Source organism: Emiliania huxleyi, assembly GCF_000372725.1.
Source record: "Emiliania huxleyi CCMP1516 unplaced genomic scaffold EMIHUscaffold_70, whole genome shotgun sequence".
In the NCBI taxonomy this organism is placed as follows: domain Eukaryota; phylum Haptophyta; order Isochrysidales; family Noelaerhabdaceae; genus Emiliania; species Emiliania huxleyi.
This window is the reverse complement of record NW_005196755.1, coordinates 522,628-543,092: the sequence shown is the minus strand read 5'-3', so window position 1 is coordinate 543,092 and position 20,465 is coordinate 522,628. Positions and strand designations below refer to the sequence as shown.

Genomic DNA, 20,465 nt, shown 5'->3' with positions numbered 1-20,465 from the left:
GCACCCGAGCCCGGCTGCTGCTGCTGCTGCCCGCAGCCGTTCTGCTCGCTGCCGTGCTCGCTGCCTCAGCTCGGCGGCTCGCTGCCTCAGCTCGGCGGCTCGCTGCCTCAGCTCGGCGGCTCGCTGCCTCAGCTCGGCGGCTCGCTGCCTCAGCTCGGCGGCTCGCTGCCTCAGCTCGGCGGCTCGCTGCCTCAGCTCGGCGGCTCGCTGCCTCAGCTCGGCGGCTCCATGCCTCAGCTCGGCGGCTCGCTGCCTCAGCTCGGCGGCTCGCTGCCTCAGCTCGGCGGCTCGCTGCCTCAGCTCGGCGGCTCGCTGCCTCAGCTCGGCGGCTCGCTGCCTCAGCTCGGCGGCTCGCTGCCTCAGCTCGGCGGCTCGCTGCCTCAGCTCGGCGGCTCGCTGCCTCAGCTCGGCGGCCCGCTGCCTCAGCTCGGCGGCCCGCTGCCTCAGCTCGGCGGCTCGCTGCCTCAGCTCGGCGGCTCGCTCGCTGCCTCTCTGCTCGGCGGCTCGCTGCCTCTCTGCTCGCTGCCTCTCTGCTCGCTGCCGCCGCCCGCCTGCCACCTCCTTGTCCTCTCGGGCCTTGCGGGCGAGGGCGACGCGCCACGAGCAGCGCGGCGCTGTCGGGGACGGCGACTTCAGGCCGAGCGACGGCGGCGGCTATGTGGCGTACAAGAAGGCGGACTACGCGCACGCCCTCTCGCGCTCGGACACCGACGTGCAGATGTACCTGTTTGAAACCTTCGGCGGGTGGTGCAACGCGGTCAAACGGCTGTTCTACCAGATGAAGGACAAGGTGCGCAACAAGCTCTCGAAGCGGCAGCACGAGGACGAGGCGAGCTGGTCGACGCGGTCGTGGCTGTCGCTGCAGGCCCAGCGCATGTCAGTCGCGCTGCAGCTCGCGCTCCTCGGCCACCCACGCCGGACGGAAGCCTTCGTTGCGAGTGCGCTGCGCATGTACACCCCGGCCGTGGACGGACTGCCCGGGAACGACGACGCGGGGCAGATGTCAGCGTGGTATCTGCTCGTGCGCCTCGGCCTCTTCCCTGTGGATCCTCTCTCGCCGCGCATGCTGCGGCTGCGATTCGAGGACCGGGCTCTCAGTGTGCGCTCGTTCAGGGTGAGCCCGATGGCGCATAGCGAGAGGCTGCGCTGGCTCATCGTATGACCAGCTCTTCGCTTGCCGCGGTCAGGGACAGGGTCTAGTGAGACATGGCTACCATTCTCCCGGCCCCCCCCGGAGAGGTGCCTCGCTAGACGCTATGCGTACCGAACACGCCCACAGCCCCACAGCCCCACGGCCCCCACAAGAGGGCCGCGAGCGCCAGGCGCGTGCATATCGAACTCACGAACTGCAAACTGTACTCCACACGATACTCTGCACAGATGAAATAAAAGAACCCTGCGCCAAGCTAGTGCTCCTGCACAAAGATCGCACGGGCGGGAAGCCTCGAGTCGAGAGATGGCGCTAGCGCGCAGCTCTGCCTCGCCGCGCCGCTGACCAGACGGCGACGGAGAGGTGCCTCGAGACGAGAGGCGGCGGCGGCGCGACGGGGTTGGTAGGGGGGTGGGGAGGCTGCCGTGTGCGCTGCGCGTGCGCGCACCGCACACCATACGGCGGGAAACAGACGGCGATGGGGGCGCGGCGGCAGCGGCGCAGCGCGCGCGACGGAGGGGCGGAGCAGCGACATCAGTTCTGTCCCGGAGCGCCGTCTGCGCGGGGTGCGCGTCAGGAGAGGGGGCAAGCGTGGCGGCGCGGGACGCGCGGCGGCGCCGGCGAGCAGCCGAGCGCTCCGTGCGCGGTGAGGCAGCCGGGCGACGAGAGGTAGGAGGTGTTTGCGACGGCCGGCGAGCGCTCCCGCGCTTGCGGAGGGGCAAGGCCTGAGGGCGGGCGGGCGGGCGGGCGCGCGCACGCGCCGGGGGGGGGAGGGGGGGGGATAAACGCTGCGCCGCCCCCGCACCAGCGACACTATCATGTAACTTATTCGGACCCCCCCTTCGCGCTTCTCGTTTTTCGTACAGTCCGCCGACTAAATGATTTTCGGCCGGCCGCAGGTCGGGCTGGACGCGGCTGTTTCGGCCGGCGGTCGGGGTCGGACACCAGCTTTGTCGGCGCGTCAGCGCCGACGAAAATTTGGGGAGATTTTCTTATACTCCCGAGCTCCCGACTCCCAGTTACCCGACCTCCGTGTGGGTTTTGTCAAACGAGATTGAATCTTGGAATCTGCTGATTTTCTCCTTGACGTTCCCTGGTGTGGAGGGGGTGGAGGGCGGCGGCGGCGTGGGCGGTACGGCGGCACGGCGGTAACGGACGGCAGGGGGGGCGGCGGGCTAAACGGCAAGGGCGGCGCGGCACGGAGGAAGGAGCGGCACGGCATAGGGAGGAGCAAGGACGGCGCGGTAACGCGTAACGGCAGGATCACGGATAGGCGTGGCACGGATAGGAGCGAGCGAGCGGCTAGGTGGCGGGAGGGCGAGGCGAGGGTGGCGGCGGGTGGATCACGAGGAGGTAGAAGGTCTGGCGCGAGCGGGGGAGCGAACGGCGAGCGAGCGGCTAGGCGGCGGGGGGTGAGGGTGGCGGCGGGTTGATCACGAGGAGGTAGAAGGTCGAGCGCGAACGTGCGAGCGAGCGGCAGGCGAGCGGCTAGGCGTCGGGAGGGCGAGGCGAGGGTGGCGGCGGTGGATCACGAGGAAGTAGAAGGTCGAGCGCGAACGTGCGAGCGAGCGGCGAGCGAGCGACTAGACGGCGGGAGGGTGAGGCGAGGGTGGCTGTGGTGGATCGTGAGGAAGTAGGAGGTCGAGCGCGAGCGAGCGAGCGAACGGCGAGATGGATAACGAGGAAGTAGAAAGTCGGGAGTGGGCGAGCGAACGGCGAGCGAGAGCGGCGAGGCGGCGGGAGGGTGAGGCGAGGGTGGTGGCGGTTCGGATCACGAGGAAGTAGCGGGCGAGCGAGCAGCTTCGCCGCTTCATCATGTCGCGCTGGGTCAGCGCGTTGTCCTGGCGCAGATCTTTTGCCCCCGAGCCGCGTGTGGGACCCTTGGATGAGGCGGCACAGGCGCCACCGGACGAGCGAGAGAAGCTCCGCGTGGCAGCTCGTGAGGTGCTTTCAGCGGCCCTGTCCGTAGCGGCCGTCATGGTTGGCGCGGCGTCGGGGCTCGCCCTAGCGGCCGTCATCATCTACTCCCGCTTGCATGCCAGCACCTCTCCGACGTGGTCGAGACGGGCGCCACGAGGCAGCTTGCTGCTCGTCAGCCCAAACTGCACGACAACACTCGCCGCTATTTCGCGCGTCGATCAGGTGGAGCCGAACGTCGAGTCTGTGGACCCAGCGGCTGCTTGGTTCGACGTGCTAGCCCGTCCGGACACGTCCGGGCACGACTCGACGCGTGCGCAATCATTCCCGGCCAGCGCCGATCCTTTCATTGGATCCGCCGGCGTGGGACACACGAATCCGGGCGCCCACCTGCCGTTTGGCATGGCGTACCTCGCGCCCGTGAGCAGCACGCTGGGGGATTGGGATCACTGCGCTGGCTATCAGCACGCGGATCGTTCGTTCGTCGGGCTGGCACACACCGCGCTCACGGGGACTGGCATTCGCTCTGGGCTCGCCTTCCTGGTTGCCGCGAGCTGCGACGCCGATGCGCAGGTAGCCGCATCGCGTGAGATCATCGCCGAGTCCGCTGAGCCCGGCTACTACTCTGTCGAGACCGCGGACATGCGCGTGCAGGCCACCGCCGGCGTCCGCTACGGCGTGCACCGCTGGCGCTTTGCGCCTGGCTGTCAGAGGCCGTCGCTGCGGCTGGCGCGGCACGACTTCCGCGAACTGCTTCCTTCGCGGCGATACTGGGAGGAGATGGGCGGGCGCGGAGCAATCATCGACCGACGCTCGTGCTCGGGGTTGCTCTGCAGAGTCTACGCTTTGGAGAAGCTAAAGACGTGGTTCACCCGCGAGATCCCGGTAGAGGTACACGCTTACATGGAGGCGCGCCTGCTCGGCCGCGATTGCAACTGGTCCTCTGCTCGTTGGCCCGAAAACAGCCTGGTCGCTCTCGAAAGCCAAGCGGGCCACTACAGTGGCGGTGCAGCGCGTGGGGTGCGATGCGCGGTGGAGCTCCGTGCAGCGTTGAGCTACGTTGACGCCGCCGGCGCCGCCCGCAACTTTGCGGCGGAGAACCGCAGCTTTGCCAAGGTGCGGGGGCGCGCCAAGCGCACGTGGCAAGGCGTCTTCGGCAAGCTTCGCCTCGACCACGGCCTTGACTCCAATCAGTCCGCCTTAGACGACAAGAGATCAGGTGACAAGAGGTCAGGCGACCAGAGAAGAGTGGTCGACGACACTGCGCTCTATCACGCGTTCCTCTCGCCCTATCTACACAGCGACGCAGACGGCCGGGTGCTCGGCCCGCTGGGCAAGGTGCGGCGCGTCAATTTCCCCTACTACACCTTCCTGTCGTCGTGGGACGTCTTCCGCAGCTGGTCTCACCTGATGGCACTCGTGCACCCCCAGATACTGGTCGACATCGCCCGCACCGCCCTGCTGCACCACGAGATCGTCGGTGTGCCGCCACGGTGGACGGATGGCGGCAGAGAGCTATCCCTCATGCCTGGCATCCACGGCGCCACCCTCCTCTACCAGGCCGCCGTGCTCACCCGCCTCTGCGACCCTCCTCTCGTCCGCCGCATCTTCGCCGCGCTCTCCAGCCTCGCCCACGAGCCGCCGGCCGTTTCGCTCGAGCAGCGTGTGCATGCAATGGCGCGGCCGGGTCACACGCAGCTGTGGGCAGAGCCGCCAGAGCTGAAGCTCCGTCACTTCCTGAGGCACGGCGGTATCGTGCCGTACGACCCTGCCGCGCCGCAGCACGACCAGACCGTGTCGGACGCGCTCGAGCTCTCCCTTCTCTTTGCGTGCACCGAGCGGCTCGCGCGCAGACTCAACGAGACGCGCGACGTCGCCCTCTACCGAAGGCTCTCACGGGCGTGGACGAGGCACGTCGAGGTCTGCGGCGGGCTCTTCAGCCGCGTGCTCGCCAACGGCTCGCGCATCGTGAACGAGAGGCCCGCGGACGCGAGGGCGCACATGGGCTTCACAGAGGACTCTGCGCTCGCTTGGTCGTTCTATGCGCCTCACGACCTTGCGGGGCTCGTGGCTCTCTTCGGGAAGGCAGCGCTCGTGCGGCGAATGGACTCGTTGCTGCTGCCCGGGCCTGGCGCTCGTCGCGTCGTCGACATTGTCGACCACACTGGCCTAATCGGCTCCCTGGCGCACGGCAACGAAGTCACACATCACCTCCTCTTCTGGTACGCGCTCCTCGGCCACCCACGCCGGACGGAAGCCTTCGTTGCGAGTGCGCTGCGCATGTACACCCCGGCCGTGGACGGACTGCCCGGGAACGACGACGCGGGGCAGATGTCAGCGTGGTATCTGCTCGTGCGCCTCGGCCTCTTCCCTGTGGATCCTCTCTCGCCGCGCATGCTGCGGCTGCGATTCGAGGACCGGGCTCTCAGTGTGCGCTCGTTCAGGGTGAGCCCGATGGCGCATAGCGAGAGGCTGCGCTGGCTCATCGTATGACCAGCTCTTCGCTTGCCGCGGTCAGGGACAGGGTCTAGTGAGACATGGCTACCATTCTCCCGGCCCCCCCCGGAGAGGTGCCTCGCTAGACGCTATGCGTACCGAACACGCCCACAGCCCCACAGCCCCACGGCCCCCACAAGAGGGCCGCGAGCGCCAGGCGCGTGCATATCGAACTCACGAACTGCAAACTGTACTCCACACGATACTCTGCACAGATGAAATAAAAGAACCCTGCGCCAAGCTAGTGCTCCTGCACAAAGATCGCACGGGCGGGAAGCCTCGAGTCGAGAGATGGCGCTAGCGCGCAGCTCTGCCTCGCCGCGCCGCTGACCAGACGGCGACGGAGAGGTGCCTCGAGACGAGAGGCGGCGGCGGCGCGACGGGGTTGGTAGGGGGGTGGGGAGGCTGCCGTGTGCGCTGCGCGTGCGCGCACCGCACACCATACGGCGGGAAACAGACGGCGATGGGGGCGCGGCGGCAGCGGCGCAGCGCGCGCGACGGAGGGGCGGAGCAGCGACATCAGTTCTGTCCCGGAGCGCCGTCTGCGCGGGGTGCGCGTCAGGAGAGGGGGCAAGCGTGGCGGCGCGGGACGCGCGGCGGCGCCGGCGAGCAGCCGAGCGCTCCGTGCGCGGTGAGGCAGCCGGGCGACGAGAGGTAGGAGGTGTTTGCGACGGCCGGCGAGCGCTCCCGCGCTTGCGGAGGGGCAAGGCCTGAGGGCGGGCGGGCGGGCGGGCGCGCGCACGCGCCGGGGGGGGGAGGGGGGGGGATAAACGCTGCGCCGCCCCCGCACCAGCGACACTATCATGTAACTTATTCGGACCCCCCCTTCGCGCTTCTCGTTTTTCGTACAAGTCCGCCGACTAAATGATTTTCGGCCGGCCGCAGGTCGGGCTGGACGCGGCTGTTTCGGCCGGCGGTCGGGGTCGGACACCAGCTTTGTCGGCGCGTCAGCGCCGACGAAAATTTGGGGAGATTTTCTTATACTCCCGAGCTCCCGACTCCCAGTTACCCGACCTCCGTGTGGGTTTTGTCAAACGAGATTGAATCTTGGAATCTGCTGATTTTCTCCTTGACGTTCCCTTCTCGCTTCTGGCTCGCCGCGCTCGCTGTACCTAGCGGCCGTGACTCACCTGCTTCGGGCGCGCTGCTCCTCGGGGATGGTGAGAAGCGGCACAGGTGATGCTCATAGCTGAGCTAGCCCCAGATGCCCCGTTTGCCCCACTGCGGCGCCGCGCTCGTGCCGGCGTGCAAGTGGGTACAATGCACCCCGTTGTAGGGATGTGGCGCGAGAGTGAACATCTCGCGCCTGGTCGCCTCGCTATAAAGAGCTAGCACTGTCTGCGCAGCCTGTAGGGCAGCATCGGCGTTCTTTTTGATCCGATGGTGCTTCCACTGATTGCACCGCGCCTCGCTGTGCCTTCTCGGAGCCGGGTGGAAGCGGCGGCCTTCCGATGGGACGCGTCCAAAGTGACCCATCCTGCAGCACATGACGACCGCCCATCGCGTGTGCAAGCGTGATCACGCGCTGCTGCACTAGCTGCTGCTGCTGCACTGGCTGCTGCTGCACCTGCGCCTGGGCGTGTGTGGAACCCTGCCACCGCGGGTGCGGCCGCGGCCGCAGTGGTCTAGGCGGACAATGATGATGCCGCGCGGGCGGAGGCGGACGCGAGGACGCTGCCGTCGGACAAGGGGTTGCTATCATACACAAGCACGAGCCGTCGGTGACGCGACGGCGTCATCACCGTTGGCCAGCTGCTAAGCGCGAAAACCTGCCCGTGTGTCGGATGCGTCCCCAACTTGTAGCGCTACATCTTTGGACACACACCGGCGGGCGCTTTCGAGGGCATTTTTTCTAACCACATGGACCTATTTTGCGGCAGCGATAGCTGGGCACCTGCGCTGCAACATACACAGACATACACTCGACTGCAACGGCGCGCAGCGCCGAAGAAAATTTTGGTTGTCGAGCGGCGGCCGGTGTGGACGCCGTTGTTTCGCAGCTCGGTCGGGGGGGGGGGCGTCCTGCGTTTCCCTGCGGTCGGTCGAAAATCATTTAGTCGGCGGACTTGTACCAACCCAGCGCCGATCTCGGCCGTCATTCTCCGCTCGCGCCGGCCGCCCATGCGCTCGCGGGGCTCCCCGACGGGGCGGGCCTCGTGCTGATGGACCCAGCCAGCCGAGGTGCCCAACCAGTTGGAGTCGCGCCGACGCGCTGCGCGCGACCACCAGCCAGCTTTTCAGCGCGGTCGAGGACGGTGCGCCGAAAGAGTAGACAGTCTCCGGTCCATCCGGAATTTTGTCGTTTTAGTTAGCACTGCTGCTGCAGACAGGGCCCGCGTGACCCCATGCCCTTCCCGGATCCAGCTCGCTGATGGCTGTCAGCCCGCCCCGGTGGGCCCCGTGCCGGCCGTGGCGTGCCCCGACCCCCCGACCCCCGTCGCCCGTGGCGCGGCCGTCGTGACAGGAGTCAGGCCGCGCGGCTTTGCGAGCGGGGGCAAGTCTGGCTTGGCGGCACAAACTCGGGAGCCCTTCCTCTTGATGTAGTCCGGGCAGTGGTGGTGGTGATTGCGCCTGCAATACGCCGAGTCGAGAGAGATGAAAGGCGGCGCCCGGCCTAGCCGACCAAGAGCCATGTCGTAGGCCAGCAGGAGCAGAGCGGAGCGGAAGCTGCCCACATAGTAGTCGCACGACCCCAAGCCCATGACGTCGACTTGCACCGCCTCGAGTTGCGTCTCGTTGAAGCGCGTCTTCTCCACAGCCGCGTGAGCTTTCCTGTTGAGGCTTGTGGTCGCTCGAAAGGCCTCACGGCCGCCTTGTTGCATCGCGATCTCAAAGCCACGCCTCTTGGCGTCCGCGAGCGTTTCTGCACTGGCGATGCTCGGGTCGTCCGTTGCGAGAAAAACGTTGGTGACGCCGTAGAGTTCGCGCATCCGATCCATGGCCTCCAAGTAGTCCGACCACGGGAAGCACCGTCGCGGGCCGCCGCCGCCGCCGCCGTTGATGCTGCCGCAGGAGTCACCGTGGCGCACGTGCACGCCCATGCACCGCGATCCAATAATGCGCCCCGCATTCGCGGCAAACGCAGCCCGCAGGGTCGGCTGCGGTGCAAGCAGCAGGTTGGCGACCGCCCCGGCGAGGGCCATTGCGCCGTATTGTTCATAAAACCACAAGCCGTGTTGTTGTGGGTGGACAGAGCGATTCAAGCCGGGCGTGTGGGCAAAGTGGAGCCATTGTCCTCGAGTCGCATCGCAGCCGTCCGCCGCGTCCCACTCTGTCAGGCCCGGCTGAGCGCGCCATTGGCCGTGGGCATAGCCCGGCTGTTCGCATCCGCGACTGCTGCTGACGTTTGCAGGATCGCATCGCCTGCAGCCCAGCTTAAACCCGGGTCGGCAGTGACAGGTGCCCTCGCTGACTGAGTAGACGCCTGCATCCGCGCCACCGCATGCGTCCTCTACGCGCATTGGTAGCGTTCTGGCACTCGAGTGCACGACCAGTGCGCCGTGCAACTCGTCAATGGAGCAGCTGTCTATGGAGAGCTCGTGCGCCGGTCGAAGCAAGCAGCTCCAGCGGGCGTCACTGCTGCAGCGTGAATCTGCAAACACCCAAGGCGAGGACGGCACGTGCACGGCGGTGCCGACAATCCAGCTGCGCCACAGGCCGTCGATGAAGAGCATGACGCTGCCACCCAACCCGTAGCCAGGGAGGCGAAGCGAGTATCGCGGCGCAGAGCAGTCGGCCTGCACCGCCCTGAAGGCAGCATGCAGCGCCTTCTCGTCACGTTTGGGCCACAGCCGCGGGAACGTTTGCCAGTCTGCGCTCGGCAGGTACGTCTGATTCGTCCAGCCGGCTTCGCGCTCACAATGGTCGGGAGTCGTCTGCAAATCAGGCCAGACGCAGCTAGTAGTTTGCATGTGAGCCGTGTGCTCCACGCTGAGGAGTGACGGTAGACCATTTGTAGACGAGTCTACCGCCCAGTCTACCGGCAGACCGCAATGAACCTACGACCGCAGTCTACCGGTAGACCGTAATTAACTTGAGCACTTGAGCACTGGATAGGGTCGATTCCGCATGGTACGGGACCCCTCGATCGTCTCGCCCTCCCTCACTGGAGTGTTCATTGGGTGGGGTCATAACAAACACGGTACAGGATCGAGGTGCACACGCTGCCGAAGCAGTGTCGTCCCCCCTCTCCCCGACGGCGATGGCGGTGTGACCGATCGAGCTACAAGAGGAGCTTGTTCAGCATGATCAGGGTGGGCGGAGCAGTGCCCCACTTCCTCAATGGGTGGGCTTCAGACCTCCAGACACGCGAACCCATCACCTTCGGCCTGTGTGGATTCGAACCACGGCCGGGATGGAATGGTAATTAACTAACCTACGACTGCAGTAGTCTACCGGTAGACTTGGTAGACCGCGGTTAACCCTTTTTTCAGCCGCCGAACGGTAGACCGCGCGATGGCCACCTCGATCGTCCGTCCGGCGAGAACGCGCGACGAAAGCGCGGTCTGCCGCGCGGGCAAAATCTGCCGGTGATAGAGCTGTTGAGTGCGGTCGCTGTGGGCTTCACCTCATCGCCATCTCCGTGCGAGGCGCGCCCCGTGTCTTTTATGAGATCAAATAAGCGTCTTTGCACACTCAGCGGGCGGCACCGCTCACTCACTGCAGAGCGCCGCCCTCTCGCGGCTCTCGACGTGCGAGTTTGGCGCTAGTTGGCGCCGCTCGACTGCAGCTGGGTTGGGGCCTCTGTTCATGTCACGCGCAAGTTTTGGCTGGCCTTGAGGCTAAAATACCGCCGAACATTACCAAGACATCCAGCATCGTTTCCTTATCTAGATATGCGACTGTTGTTAGGTAGGTAGGTAAAAGGTGAAGAACAGCCAGGCTCGGACTGGACACCAACAATTTGCCCGGGGCGCGGGTTGTCTGCGTGTAATACGTACGCCGCGGCGCATGCTGCTGGCGCTTCGCGGGCTGAGGCGTGCGACGCCGCCGTGAGGGCGGTGAGGTTGGACGAGGTTGAGGCTCAGTCCTCGTTCCTCGTGCGCGCTGGGTGGTACGGCTCCGGCCGTGATGGGGGCGGGGAGGGGGAGGGGGCGACGGCCGCACGGAATCGCCGCCGGCGGGGGGCGAGGGCGCGGGCGAAGGAGGAGGAGCCAGAGCCCGGGGAGGATTGGGAGGGGGAGGAGCGGCCGGAGGAGTACGCCGGCCTCTTTGACGACCCGTAAGGGGCCGTCGCCTGCTGTGCCATTTGTAGTGCCAGTCCGAGCCAGTCTGCTGTGAGAGGGCTTCCATCGTAAAATACTTTTCATCAGCACTCTCGCTTGCAACAACTCGGCGGCGCAGCAAGCGCGACGGCATACACCCAACAAGGATCCCATAGCGGCCAGAGCTAGCCCGGATGATTGAGCCGCCCACAAAACCGCCCGGCAAGCAAAGAAAGCAGCCGTCGACGTCCGGCGGCAAGCCTTCATTGCCCATGCCCGACTATGACTTTGTTGCGTGGAGACGAGGAGACGGGTGTGGCAGTGGCGGTGGTGGAGGCGGAGCAGACGCGCTGCAGCACGATGCACCTTGCCACCTTCGTCACGATTTGCCACTGCCAGCAGGTGGCGGCGGCGGAGGCGGTAGCGGCGGCGGTGGAGGCGGCGGTGGTGGTGGCGCAGGCGCGGCGACACACTCCGCTCCACGCACAGCAGACAGCCGACCGAAAAGCCGAGACACACGGGATTGCTGGGTATAATCCCCCTCTCTTCACCTCAGCCTCGCCTCGATGCGCCTTTCCTCGCTTCGTTCGCATCTCTCTCACGGTTCTCTCTGCGAACGGGCCTTCTAGGCCTGCTGGCACATTCTCCCCCCATCCCAACTACGAGGTATTCTTTTCTCAATAACAAGGTCTGTGGACAGGCGGCGGCGGTGGCGGCGGTGGCGGTGGAGGCGGAGGAGGTGCAGGTGCGGCGGGAGGTGGTGGCGGCGGCTACGGCGTGCTGGACTGCTCTTGGTATCGCGGCGACTATTACCCGATCGCCAACCAGTTCCTCGTCGTGCTGGACACGATGTACCCCGCCGAGCTCTGGGCAAGCGAGTACGAGGCGGACTGGAAGCACACCACCGAGGGCGACGCCGCCGTCCTCCCGAACCACTTCTCGCACCTCGCTTCGATCCACAGGGTGCCCGCCCCTCCCCCCTCTCTCCCCTTCTCTCGCCCTCTCTCCCCTCTCTCCCCCCCTCTCCCCCCCCTCTCCCCCTCTCTCTCCCCCTCTCTCCCCACCTCTCCCCCTCTCCCCCCCCCTCTCCCCATAGGTGCTCAACGCCGTCGTCGTCCGCGCGAGCTGGCCCGTCGTCGAGGAGATTCTGGAGGACGGCCGCGTCGCCCGGCTAGCTGTGAACAGCGTCTCTTCACACCTCCCGCCGTGTGAACAGGAGATTCTGGAGGACGGCCGCGTCACCCGCACCGGATTCGACTGCGACCTCCACGCCGATGTCCGCATGAGCTTCGAGGAGCCGCCGCCGCCGCCGCCGCTCTCGCCGCCGCACGATGGCCGGCGGCTGCAGCGGAGTTGGCTCGACAGCCGGCTCGGCACCGCTCTCCGCAGCGGGCTCGTCCCTCTAGCTGTGAGCAGCGTCTCTTCATACCTCCCGCTGTGAACAGGCACCGCTCTCCGCAGCGGGCTCGTCCGCACCGGCCTTGCCGATGCGGTCGGCGGTGGGGACGACACTCTGTTCAAGGCGGTGGGCGTGAACAGCGTCTCTTCACACCCACTGCTGTGAATAGGTGGGGACGACACTCTGTTCAAGGCGGTGGGCGTGAACAGCGTCTCTTCACACCCACTGCTGTGAATAGGTGGGGACGACACTCTGTTCAAGGCGGTGGGCGGGACAGCAGCAGAGGCGGAGGACGCCGTGCGCGTGCAGGTGGCTGCGCCTGGCGACGCCCCTCTCCCATGGCATCTGGACCGGCTGCCTCGACGGAGGAGACTCGACGGTCTCTGAATGGAGCAGGAACCAGTTCTTCGTTAGGCACCTGGACCGGCTCGACGGGGGAAACTCGTCGACGCCGCTCGACGGCGAGTACGCCTTCAACGCAGCGGCGGGAGGCACATGCAAGTGTAGAACCCCGGGGGGAGAGAGGAGACACGGCCGGGTAGCCATGCATGCCCGCACTGACGCGCCCCTATTATGTGAGGCGTGCACGTACCGATGCGACCACAGTAGCGGATCCTAGCCACTTCCCTAGGCGGCGTGCGGGTCTACGTGCTCGACACGGGCATTGCGCGGCACGACGACCTCGCGGCACGGCTCTCCACCGGCGGCTTCCCCGACAGCACAGCGCACGACTCGCTCAGCGCCCTCGTCGGGGATCGCTACGACCCAGCGCGGTGGCATGCCGGCGGCGTGTTCGATCCGTCGCCCGCGCGCGGCGCACACGGCACGCACGTCGCGTCGGCGATCGCGGGCAGCCGCCACGGCACGTGGCCGCGATCTCCCCCCATCTCCGCCCTGTGATCTCCCCCACCCCTAACCCACAGGCACGCACTACGGCGTGGCCAAGTCGGCGACGGTGGTGCCGGTGCAGGTGCTGGAGAACCTGCCGGGTGCCGCTAGAGCGACGGGTCCGATGTCGCTGCTGCTGCTGGCGCTGGACTGGGTGAGCTCGCGGACTGCCTCTCGTCCCTCTAGCTGTGAACAGCGTCTCTTCACACCTCCCGCTGTGAACAGGTGCTCGCGGACTGCCTCTCGTCAGGTGTGTGTCTCGCGCCTTGCAGGGGGGGAGCGGAAAGGAGGAACCTCTTCCCAAGAGCGCCACTCTTGGAGCGCCGCCACCACCACCCAGAGCGCTGCAAGCAGCGCCGGGCGATGACGGCTTACCGCCCACCCAGCGGCTCTCGGCACACCCCGGCAGGCCAGCGCTGCATCCTCAACCTCTCTTTTGGCGGCCGGTTCAGCGGCGACCTTCTCGGCTGGTTCTCGATCCCCGAGTCGGCGCTGTCGGCGCTCGAGGTGTGGCGGGCAGCCCTCGCGGTGGCGGCGAGAGATCCCCGGGAGATTGCCCGAGATTGCCCGAGATTAGGGGGCTGGCGTCCTCGTCGTGGCGGCGGCCGGCAACGACGGCGGCGCCGCGTGCACCTTCTACCCCGCCGCGTCACGCGCGGGCCTCGCGGTCGGCGCCGTGACCGAGCCGGACGAGGAGGAGGAGGGCGCCTCCCACCTCGCCCCTTTCACCAACTTTGGCTGCTGCTCGGACGTGTTTGCGCCCGGCGTCGCCGTGCGGGCGGCCGCCTCCGCCTCGCCCAACGCAACCTCGCCCGCCTCGGGCACCTCCCCCGCCGCCGCCCTCGCCTCCGGAGTGGCCGCGCTGCTCTGGTCCGAGCAGCCGGCGGCGAGCGCCGACCAGCTGTACACCGCCGTCCTCTGCATGGCCGCCACCGACGTCGTCGCTGACGTCTGCCCGTGCGGCGGCAGCGTGTGCGCCGCCGGCTCCCAAGCGTGCATCGCCTCGCCGATCGCAAACTTAACCCGTGCGCGCATCGCGGGGGAGGCCAGCTGGAGGGCGAGCTTTGGCGCCGACGGGGACGCCGAGGTGCGCTGGCGGAGGAGAGAATGGGAGAGGGTGGGAGTGGGAGAGAACGAGCGAGGGGGGGGAGAGGGAGGCGGGGGGGGGGGGGGAGGGAGGGAGAGGGTAAAAAAGAGAGAGAGAGAGAGAGAGAGAGAGAGAGAGAGAGAGAGAGAGAGAGAGAGAGAGATAGCTCCCCATGCCCGGTGGGCTCATACCCTACCACTAGCTGGATCACGCGCGCAGGGCGACTAGGCGCTGGGAGGGAGGGAGTGGGGTGCACACCCACGGCACCGGGGCGGATGCCGGTGCTTGCACTTTGAATGCCGTGGGGCTCCGGTCATTAGACGTGGAGACGCGAGGGACTAGCCTGGCCCTTGCCCCACCACCGCCTCGTGTGTGTGTGGAGAAGTTTACCCTTACCTTACCTTAGGCGCTGGCGGACGCGCTCTCCACACCGAACCGGATGCTCTTCAGCGGGGCGGGGCTCGCAGCGCACAGCTCTCCGCTCCGCCACTACCGGCAGTGCCTCGGCTTTGAGCGGGCCGTGTGGGGCTACAAGCCGTGCCTCGCGCCGGCGCGCTCCAACGCCTCAAACGCGACGCAAGTCTCCGGGAACGGGACGGCGGCTGGCTTTGAGTGCGCGGACGCCGAGAGCCTCTTTGGTCGTCCTCTCTCGAACGGCTCTGCTGGCGGGGGCAGCGGGCACGACAGCTCGCTCCTCGGCGCGCCGCTGCCGTACCAGGTCGTGCAAGCCGAGAGGCCGTTTGGTGGCTCGTCGGACCCGCTGTGGCCGCAGCCGTTCTACTACCGCCGGCTCAACTCGACGTGGGTCTGGGCGGGAGACTGCGAGTCTGCAATCAGCACCGGGCCGCCGAGCTCGAATCTCCCCCCATCTCTGCCCACATCTCCCCATAGGCGAGTCGGCAATCGAGCATTGGGCCGCCGAGCTCGCCGTGCCGCGCGCTGCTCTCTGCTCCGCCAACCTCTCTCTCGCCGTCCAGCTCCTCGAGGCCGACCTCCAGAGCGCTGCTCTCGGCGACCATGGCGGCGGGGCGGCGCTGGGGGTCGTGCCCCCCTCCCCGCTCGCTGGAGTGTGGCAGGGAGTGCGGCAGGCTCTCCTGGGGCGGAGGCGGAGAAGGCTGGCCGACGACCGGTTCGACGCGAGGGCCACAAACTCCTCCTCCTCCGCCGCCGCCCCATGGGAAGGGCTGCCCCTCGCTGACGGCCTCTCCCCCGCCTCGCCCCTCGGCGCCGCGTGCGCGCTCACCTGCTCGCAAGTGGGCGCCGGGCCGTGTGTGCCAGGCTGGGAGCCACACCCTGTGACGGAGGTGGGGGGCTGCCACCCGGCGGGCTCGCCGCCGAGGAGGCGCCTCTTCCTCTCCCCGTCTCTCGCCACTCTCTCCCCATCTCTCACCATAGGCGGGATCGACCCTGGAGGGGGAGGGCGGCGCGAGGCTGCCCATCGAGACCGCCCCCGTCGGAACCCTCATCCGCACGCCCACCGGCTTCGAGCCCATCCTCGGCTACCTGCACGCCGAGGTCTAACCCTAACCCTAACCCTAACCCTAACCCTAACCCTAACCCTAACCCTAACCCTAACCCTAACCCTAACCCTAACCCTAACCCTCGGCTACCTGCACGCCGAGGACTCGCCGGCGACGTACCTCCGCTTCTCGACGTCGAGCGGCGAGGCGGTCTCCATCAGCAAGCTGCACCACCTCCTCGTCAACGGCGCCTCCGCCGACCCGCTCGACGTGCGGCTGGGCGACGTGCTGCAGACGCCGCGAGGAGGAGCCGCCGTCACGCGCATCGAGGCGGTGCAGGCGCGCGGCGCGTACCACCTCTTTGTGCGCGGAGGCACCTACTACGTGGACGGCATCGCCGCGACCGACTACGTGGCCCTCGTGCCCGCCGCCGCGTGGCCGGCCGTGCGGGCCTACGTCGGCGCGCGCTTCCGGCTCGGCGCGCCCATCGTGCCCGTCGGTAGAGGCCTCTTCCCCAACCACGCGTGGGCGGTCAGCCTGCTCTCCTGGCTCGGTGTGCCGCTGGCGCTCTCGCGCGGCCTCTTCCCGGTCACGATGGCGTGCGGGATCGGCACCGAGCTGGTCAACGCGCTGGCAGCGTGGGCGTGTTCATTCTCTTTGCTCGGCTGTGAGTGAATGCGCCTTAATAAATAAATAAAAACGGACACCTCTCTACTGTGAGATGGGTAAAAAGGAACAGGCCCCCGCCCTTGCGATCTTTGTGCAGGGTTCTTTGTGGGTGTGGTCGGCGACTAGCCGGGGTCGTCCTCCCGATGGGGGGCTAGCACTAGCCGTCTTCCACATGGTCCCTCGGGTCCCTGCTGCTCCTAATCTCTTCGTACATCCTCCTGCTGATCTCCGCAAAGTCCTGCTCCCTCCCTCGTCTCGCCCTGCGCGTCTGCTGCGCCTCACCGTCTTCTGCCCTGCGTCGTCTGGCGACGGGTCCTCCATAGTCGGTCGAGGTCGCCGCCCTCCTCGTGCCTCTTCCCAACGTTCCCTCGGCGGCCTGAATGCGCCTGGCCGCGTTTATTTTGTAAAAAATCTCTGACTTGCCAAGCAACGGTATCTACCGGTTCTGGCGCGCACTGGGCAGGCTTGGTGAGTTCCCTCTCCTCACTGTTCCTCACTCACCGCTCGCTTGCTTTTTTTTCGCTCCAGCCCTCCGGCTTACATAGTAGACCGGAGGCGGCTACGAAGCCTTCCACACTCCAAGCACCAAGGCCCCGTTGCCACAGGGGCTGCTCGCGACTACGGCTTTATACCCCCCGCGCGAGGACGTCTCTCCCGCGAGGACACCTCCGCTTCCCCGTGTGAGGACCTCTCTGGGACAGAGCCTCTGCGCTTCAGGAGTGCCGATGGGACGCTACTTGCTCGCCGCGTAAAGCCGTACTGGTGGTGTCGCTTTATTCCTCGTCCCTAGAAAGCCATGCGCACGGCGAGTGAATCTCGATGGGTCGGACAAAGAACAATCACCCACGGCGCCACTCGCTCAAGAACCCGTCCACAAAGCTCCGCACCCCTTCGCGCTCCCTGTAGAAGATAATGAGCGAGTACCGCACACCGCTGCGCATTCGGGTGACGCCGTGGAGGAGCCCCTTGGCGTGCACGGTCACCTCGCCCTCCTCCCGCTCCACAAGCTGCACAGCGTTAGCAAAGAGGCCCAACAGCCGTCCGCCCTCATGGCAGCAATCACCTTGAGTCGGATAGTGCTCGAGCTTAGCGTAGACGGAGTGTGCATGTGAGAGGCGGCTGTCAGGCGCGCGCGGGGCACCTGCGAGTGCCACGTTGGCAGTGAGCGGAGGCACGTCGTGGTGGAACATAAACCAAGGCCTCGTGTCCGCTGTGTATCGCCTCACGAACACTGAGGAGACGCGTAGAGCGCTCGCACGTCCTCCCAGCCCCTTGGCGCGAGGTTTCAAGCGAGCGAATTCCGTAGGCAGCTGTTTCAGCCGCGTGACCGCTTCATGGCCAATCAAACTTGTCAAGGCGTCCAGGTCTCGAAAGTCTAGCTGGTGCTCTGCAAGGCCGTCCACGCTGTCGGGACTACTGCCAGCGGCCTTGTCTACTGCGGCTCGCAGCGCAGCGCAGCTTCCATGGTCAAGTATTGACTGCCGACGCAGCAGCGCACTGTCCTCAGAAAGGGAGAGTGAGGCTACAGCTTCTCGAAACTGATCTTCCGCGAAATGTAGAGAATGAACCACGGCTCCAGCAGGCACAGAGGAAGGTGGCGCGTTGTGCGCTAGGAGCCGGCGTACTGGCATTTCCATTGCCAGCGCCTGTGAGACATATTTGTCATTCTCGCGTCCACACCACACCTGGCTCCAACGTGGACACGCCCATAGCTCTCACACACACGAATTGCTGGTCGTGAGGAAGGAAAGAAGAATTTAAACAAAACAACTCTCTCACAGGTAGGTAGGTAGGTAGAAAGGTGAAGAACAGCCAGGCTCGGACTGGACACCAACGCGGTATGGGTGGACGCTAGACAGATGATGACGGCACGCACGAGCGACACACAGACACAAACAGGCTCACAAGACACACAGCCAGCGGGCTGCCACACACCCTGAGTTGGCGTACACATAACTCAAGGCCATATCCTCCCTGTCGCCCCCCCCAGCACTCCACGGTGCCAAGAGAAACAAACAAGGGCACAACGACACAACAGACGACAGGAAGTGACATGCGAGGCTAGAGCAGGCTTGCTCTACCTCCAGCAATCTCTCCGGCCGGCGAGGCACGGACGAGACCGTGTGTGGGGTCTAAGTGAGGTGTCTATGGACGCTCTCCTCACGGGCTAGCTGCCTACTGCTAGCCCTGTCTCGCACTCACAGGCAGTGACAATTCAATGGGTGAGTGTTTGCGAGCAGAGGCGCGTGGGCTAAATCTAGGCCGCACGTCGTGGCACTATGACGAAGTTAGACGTGCGGCCGCAGCGCGCCCGCCCCAGGCGCGGCGGTGCGCGCGTGTTAGCGAGAAAGTTGCGGGGAGAGCCATGCCCGACTTTCCGAAGGTGAGGCCTCTGCGACGAGTGCCAGCCGCGCTGCGGAGCCACACCCTTCGAGCCGCGTCCCGTCGGCACTGCCCCTGAGTGTGTCCCGCCTTGGCGGCATACACTCTCGACGAGGACAGTCCTGCCTACGGGAACGTGTCGCGCGCCGGCGACGGTTGCGGCGTGGTGGTTTCGAGTACGACGCGAAGATGGCACGACCACCGCCCTGCATTGCAGACCGGGCAAGGAGGGGCCTGCTCCCGTTCCGCGAGGAACAGGAGGTCTCCCCCCCTCCCCCGGCCTGAGCAGCCACGGTGGAAGGCAGCCCCTTGAGTCGAGGGCGGCGCGACCATTGCGCCGACTCAAAGACCAGCTAGCTGGCCCGTTCAGTACAGATGGTCTCGCCGCCCCGCTCCGCGCCGCCCGCCGCCGCGCCGCGCCGCCGCCTCGCGCTCACAGGCTCGACAGGAAAAAAGAAATCTGTGCAACTGCACCCCTCTGATCTTGGAGCACTTGGAGGAGTGCAGTCAGTAACTCACATCCAGGGCCGGGAGCTGATTCGTAGCTTTCATCGATGCGTGCGGTACGCTCCAAGGCTTGCGGGGACGGTTTCTGCTATCCGTACCATCGCGTAGCTACCGCCGAGGAGAGCTACCACCTGGCAGTAGTCGTGGCTCTCTGCCTCACTTTCTCGGCAGCGCTGCTGGCGCCTCGCCTTGTGGCTGCTGCACTGCACTCAAGCTTGACCGCGCGGGCTCCTCAAAATTTAGTCACGATTGCGCTGACGGGTGGGCCTTGTGCAGGCAAAACCTCCGCACTGACAGCGCTTGAGGCCAGTGCAAAGTCCGCCGGGTTCCACCTGATGGTCACCACGGAGATAGCGACGCTTATGAGGGCGGGCGGCTGCGACGAGGCCATCACTCCGGCGCTTGCGTTTCAGACCTCGCTCGTCCGGCTGCAGGTTTAGTAGTAGTAGTAGTAGTACGAGAAGAAAAGCACCGCCCGGCGCGCCTCGTCCGCCGCTCGCTCTGCCTTCCGCCTGCTTGCCGCCTGCTCGCGCTTTCACACCCCCTTGGCCTCCATGAGAACACACGGACGGAACCGGCTCTGAGCCGAATGTCCTGCTGCAGGTCCAACTCGAGGACGCTCTGGCCGCCGTCGGCGCAGCGACGGATCTGCCTACGATCCTCATCACCGACCGTGGCGCGATGGACGCCAAGTCCTACATGTCCCCGCATACATGGAGTGCGGTGCTCGAGGCCATCGGCGCCACGGAAGAGAGCCTCTTGAGCCGATACGACGGGGTGATCCACCTTGTCACCGCCGCGGATGGGGCGCCACAGTCCTACAAATGGGGCAACGTGACGGACGACTCCGGGCATTGGGTGTATCGCAAGGAATCGCCCGAGGAGGCCATCGTCACTGACCGCAGGACACAGGTGCAAATGACTCTCCCTCTGCGTACCTGAATACGCCACTCAAATGGTTTGTTTTCAGTCTTGATTTGCGCGAGCAGGCGGCGTGGGCTGCGCATCCGCGCCGCGTCATCATCCCGAATGCCGGCTCGTTCTCGAACAAGACGAAGCATGCGGCCATGGCGATGCTGATGATCGCCCACGAAACCCATCCAGGGCTGGCCTCGGCGCGGTAGTAAAATGACACCCCAAGGGAGGGGTGGGAGAACGGCACGCCGCCACCGCGCCAGCCTCTGCGATATGGCCGTGTGCAGAACGAGTTGAGATACGTAGCTTCTGTGCAGCGTGCCCTAGCCCTAGCGCCGCCTAGCCAAGCCTGACACAGAGCACACTGAAGCACACCGCAAGTGCTGAAGCT

At 66.3% G+C, this 20,465-nt stretch overlaps 5 protein-coding genes across 5 annotated transcripts; 3 read left to right on the top strand and 2 right to left on the bottom strand.

Annotated features, from left to right (window-relative positions):
- Positions 1–2,965: 2,965 nt before the first annotated feature.
- Positions 2,966–5,560, top strand: EMIHUDRAFT_216737 (hypothetical protein; the record flags this gene model as incomplete). Its single annotated transcript, XM_005761701.1, has 1 exon — positions 2,966–5,560. One exon carries the CDS (start codon positions 2,966–2,968, stop codon positions 5,558–5,560), a length of 2,595 nt encoding a protein of 864 aa, XP_005761758.1.
- A 6,056-nt stretch (positions 5,561–11,616) lies between these two features.
- On the top strand, positions 11,617–14,369 carry EMIHUDRAFT_216734 (hypothetical protein; the record flags this gene model as incomplete). The annotated part of the gene is made up of 11 exons (XM_005761700.1): positions 11,617–11,730; positions 11,984–12,043; positions 12,213–12,259; positions 12,476–12,669; positions 12,798–13,032; positions 13,166–13,208; positions 13,280–13,304; positions 13,464–13,561; positions 13,632–13,826; positions 13,935–14,141; positions 14,361–14,369. The coding sequence occupies 11 exons, from the start codon at positions 11,617–11,619 to the stop codon at positions 14,367–14,369; spliced, it is 1,227 nt and encodes a 408-aa protein (XP_005761757.1).
- Positions 14,370–15,027: 658 nt separating this feature from the next.
- Positions 15,028–16,294, bottom strand: EMIHUDRAFT_358584 (hypothetical protein). The gene is made up of 2 exons (XM_005761699.1): positions 15,748–16,294; positions 15,028–15,640 (listed from the first exon to the last, which is right to left on the bottom strand). Exon 1 carries the CDS (start codon positions 15,925–15,927, stop codon positions 15,748–15,750), a length of 180 nt encoding a protein of 59 aa, XP_005761756.1. The 5' UTR covers positions 15,928–16,294; the 3' UTR covers positions 15,028–15,640.
- Positions 16,295–17,043: 749 nt separating this feature from the next.
- Positions 17,044–17,907, bottom strand: EMIHUDRAFT_216732 (hypothetical protein; the record flags this gene model as incomplete). The annotated part of the gene is made up of 4 exons (XM_005761698.1): positions 17,044–17,056; positions 17,138–17,333; positions 17,412–17,697; positions 17,896–17,907. 4 exons carry the CDS (start codon positions 17,905–17,907, stop codon positions 17,044–17,046), a joined length of 507 nt encoding a protein of 168 aa, XP_005761755.1.
- Positions 17,908–19,206: 1,299 nt separating this feature from the next.
- EMIHUDRAFT_216731 (hypothetical protein) lies at positions 19,207–20,283 on the top strand (the record flags this gene model as incomplete). The annotated part of the gene is made up of 3 exons (XM_005761697.1): positions 19,207–19,593; positions 19,763–20,071; positions 20,149–20,283. 3 exons carry the CDS (start codon positions 19,207–19,209, stop codon positions 20,281–20,283), a joined length of 831 nt encoding a protein of 276 aa, XP_005761754.1.
- Between the last annotated feature and the right edge of the window lie 182 nt (positions 20,284–20,465).